This window comes from Benincasa hispida, chromosome 12 (genome assembly GCF_009727055.1).
Source record: "Benincasa hispida cultivar B227 chromosome 12, ASM972705v1, whole genome shotgun sequence".
NCBI lineage: Eukaryota > Viridiplantae > Streptophyta > Magnoliopsida > Cucurbitales > Cucurbitaceae > Benincasa > Benincasa hispida.
Genome location: NC_052360.1, coordinates 569,223 through 573,599, shown reverse-complemented (window position 1 = coordinate 573,599; position 4,377 = coordinate 569,223). Strand labels below are relative to the sequence as shown.

Below are 4,377 nucleotides of genomic sequence, written 5' to 3'. Positions count from 1 at the left end.
AGTTTTTATTTGGGATCTAAGTTTCGAATTTGTTATATTTCTACCCTTGAGTATTGAATTTAATGGTTATTTTGTTTTAAATTTTTATCCTTTTAACTTTGTGTTTCCCGTCATGCTTACTCTTAGTCCTTGTCGTTAACTTTTAGCTATTTTTTAAGAACTAATGCAAATTTGGGAGTAGTTATCATAAATCATTTTTGTCATTTTTAAAATCATTCTGAAACATGCTTTTAATCATTCAAAATTAATTTTTATGTAATAGAAATTGTATTCAAAAGTATAGAATTAAACAATAAATTGATTTTTCATAATTAAAAATTTAAAAGTGAGTTTCGAAGTGATTTTAACCATTTCAAGATCACTTCCAAACTTGCACATATGATGTAAAATTTTTAACTCTACAAGGAAGTAAGGGATGGGAAGAGGCACCAACAGATGACTAACAACGAAATTTAAAAGGTTATTTTCAAATATAGTAAAATGAACCAAAATATTTACAAATATAACAAATTTTCATTGTTTATCATAGACCACAATATACTACTTTCTGTGTCTATCTGACATATATAGTCTACCATGGTCTATAAAAAATAGATGTGATATTTTGTTATTATTTGTAAAGATTTTCAACAGTTTTGTCATTTAAAATAATTTTCAATTTAGAATTAGGCTCACTTGATATATTTAGATAAATTAAGTTTCAATATTTTAAAAAAAATAGATTAAAATATCATTTTAGATTTGTACTTTCAAAAGTTTCAAAATTAATCCACGTAATTCGAATAAATCTTAAATTAATTTGTTATTAACTTTTAACGTTAACAGCAGATTAACATAGCAAACTAACATAAACCGAATGGCAATTGCCGTATTTAAGATTTATTCAAAAGTATATTTCGTAAAATAAAAATTTGAAAAAACTGATGTGTGGTGTGAGAATGTAAATACGAAAACCAAAATTTTTATTTTCCAAATTTCTTAATAGATTAAAAAATGTTTTTAGAATTTCAAAAGCCAAGAGCAGACCTTTTATGAGTGTGTCTATATTAGATTAAAATTTGTAAGTTGTCAACTTGCAATTACATTGGTATGATATGGCAACTAGACATCTTTAGCTAGATTGATTTTAGGTGAATGGCCAGTGAAACTAGAATTCAATTAACACATTTTAGGTGAGTGTTATAATTCTTTTATGTTCATTCATCTTTATCCTTATCAATGAATTGAAGAGGAAAAAAACAGAGGTCATTTCTTAATTTCGTCAGTTATCCACTATAATACATGGACATGATCTCCCAACTATGCAAAAGGCAGAAAGTTAAAAGTTCCAAACTATTCAAACATATTGCTAACTCAAAAGAAAAACGAAAAACGAAAAAAGAAAAAAGAAAAAAGAAAAAAGAAAAAAGAAAAAAGAAAAAGAAAAGGGAAAAAAGAACAGATTAATTGTCCTTCCACAACAATTATTTTGAAGAACAAAGTTGGGAGTTGGCAATATGAACCAAACATACCCAAAAAAAGGCAAAGATTTGTCAATCTTTGGATTTGTAGAGAGAATAATATCTCTTGAAAGCTCTTGGCAAGTACACAGGCAATAAGAACCCAAACAGATTGAAGCTCCAAAGCGCCATGTTGGCTACAGCAAGGGCTCTTCCGACCAACAGCCGCCGCACCGAGCCGCTGTACTCCTTATCTTCCTTTGTGAACTCGTCCCGCAGCCACTCCGCGAGGGTGAAGATCCTTCTCGAGTTGTAGAAAACGGGCACAAACACACGGATTGGCGTCGAGAATCTGTCTTTCCCCGCCACGCCTTCCATGAAAACCTATCAATAACATTTATACAAAGAGTCAACATAGCATGGCATAATCTTATTTCTTTCCGAATTTATATTGATTGATTTGTTATAAAAACGTCAAATACGTTTGAACGATTTTTCATACACTTTATTAAAACAAATTCATTATATACATAGAGGAAAAGAATTGAGGCAATTATATATGTATGTATATACAAGAATTACATATATTATAAATATTTACTATGAAACCTAAGCTTAAACTAAATTAAACAAATGAAGGGGGAAATAGGAATTTAATGTATAAAATAATCATTATTATTGAAAGAAACTAAGTAATAGTAATCTATCAACGTTATAATTTTTGTACAAAGAAATTGTAACGTTAATTACCATGACCTATTAGCCAGTTTAATAATAAATTCCATACTAAATATAAGGAGTGAAACAATGCATCTCTACATCCACAAAAGAGAGAGAAGAAACTGCAAATAGATTATAATAATGTTTAAAAGTTAATTATAATAATACAAATACTTGATTAACTTTTTTTAAAAAATAGACCATTCTTTTTTTGGAATTTGAACCTCAACTTTGTAAAAAAGAGTAGATGCTAATTGCTACGCCATACTTTGTTTTTATTTGTTTTGGTATGAGTTCATGGACAATGATTAGATGTAATCCATTCATACAACTTTTTCTTTTTTAAATAGTAGAAAAAAAGTAATTCTTTTAAAGCGATATATCATTATTGAGTGCAATTTTAGATTAATGTAATCTAATATCTAAGTTGAGGTTGGACCCAAGTTTTTTCTTTTAAATTATTAAAAAATATCAATTAATACCATAAACTTTGGGAATTGTATTAATTAAAATCATAAACTAACAATTATATCCATCTAAACCACTTGAACTTTGAGATTTGTGTTAATTTAAACCCCAAATTTTATGCTTATATCCATTTAAATATTGAATTTTCATAAATGTATTAATTTAAACCCTAAACTTTCATAAATATATCAATTTAAACCCTGAATTCATAAATGTATCCAAATAAAACACAAGCGAAGGTTAAGTTAATATAATTATGAAAGTTCAGGGTTTAAATTGATACACATATAAAAATTCGATATTTAAATTGATAAGATTATTAATTTTGGATTTAAATTGATACAATAACCAAAGTTACCATCTAGATAATTAGTTTAACCAATCAGATTTCTATGGCATGTTCGAGACATAATGGTTTCTATCATATTCTTAATCACTTGTCACTTTTAATCATACATTTCATTCTTCAAAATTAATCTTTTAAATACAATTTGCATATCATCTAAAATTAATTTCGAATTTCGAATGATTTAAACACATGTCTTATACAAAAGTGATTTTTAATATCATCCAAACATGTCTTTCATTTTATTGAAAAAATAACTAAATCATTTAAGAGAACATGGCTAGCACTAATCCATACTCTATTTTTTAACACTCAAAGGAAAAAAAAAAACCATTTTTCTAAAAAAAACAAAATCTTTCATAGCAGTTTTTTACTTGATAGCCATAGTCTACCGAAAAATCGATCATTCGATCCTTCTGCATCCTATCAAATTGTTCGATTATGAATAAAATTTATTCTTTTTTTTCTTCTTTTAAAATATTTTAATAATTTGTTATGTGAGTAGCGGGAAGGGATGCACAAACATCTGCACCAAATATTTTTCAAAAACATAACCAGACTAAAAACACACCATCTTTATACTTATTAATACCAAAATTCATCCCCAAATCTTCCTGATCAAAACCATGCCTAACCTAAAATCCATAATCATGTCACCCATACCTTTCCTAAAATTAATGAAAAAAAGAATCCCCACCCATCTCTTGGAAAATTATTATTAATTCTAGCTTCAAAAATCTGCAATCCCCTCATAGTTAATATAAATTGAAAAAAATATACAAAATCGTTTTTTTATAAAGGAAAATATAATTTAAAGCAGTTGAAGGGTAAAAAAGGAACCTGGCTAGCGAGAAGAAAAACGTGTGGAGAAGCGGCTTTAATGCCTTCTTTATCTTCTTCAAAAAACCCTTCAAGAATATAAGCTATAGGTAGAAACAGCCCCACCACGGCGGCGAAGAACACATAAAGGCGGAGCATTTTATTCTCCGGGCTAAACACCGTCGGCTCTCCGGCGTCGCCCAGCGTCGGAAACGCCACTCTAGAAATGAAATACATATACATCATTGAAAACACCACAAACGCCAAATCTTCAGCGCAAACCATCCCACTGGCCGAAAATATAATCACCACCGCCAGCGCATTCAGTTGCCGGAAACTCAAAAACGCCGCCGCCTTCCTCCGCCCAACGCCGCCGCTGGGTAATTTGATTCCTTGCTGTTGAGTCTTTGAGTCCCATGCTTCTTTGTGGAGGCTTTCTTGTTCCTTTGGGAGGCTTATGTCACTGCATGTAGGGCCCACCCCACCGGACATTTTTCTTTTCTTTTTTTTTTTTTTTCAGAGAAGAGAACTGAGGAAGTGAGGAAGGGAAATGGAGATGGGAGTTTAAGGAGTGGTGGGAAAAGT

General features: G+C 29.8%; 1 protein-coding gene across 1 annotated transcript; it reads right to left on the bottom strand.

Moving 5' to 3' along the window:
* Positions 1-1,223: 1,223 nt before the first annotated feature.
* On the bottom strand, positions 1,224-4,324 carry LOC120092829. Its single transcript, XM_039051053.1, has 2 exons — positions 3,814-4,324; positions 1,224-1,823 (listed from the first exon to the last, which is right to left on the bottom strand). Exons 1-2 carry the CDS (start codon positions 4,282-4,284, stop codon positions 1,533-1,535), a joined length of 762 nt encoding a protein of 253 aa, XP_038906981.1. The 5' UTR covers positions 4,285-4,324; the 3' UTR covers positions 1,224-1,532.
* Between the last annotated feature and the right edge of the window lie 53 nt (positions 4,325-4,377).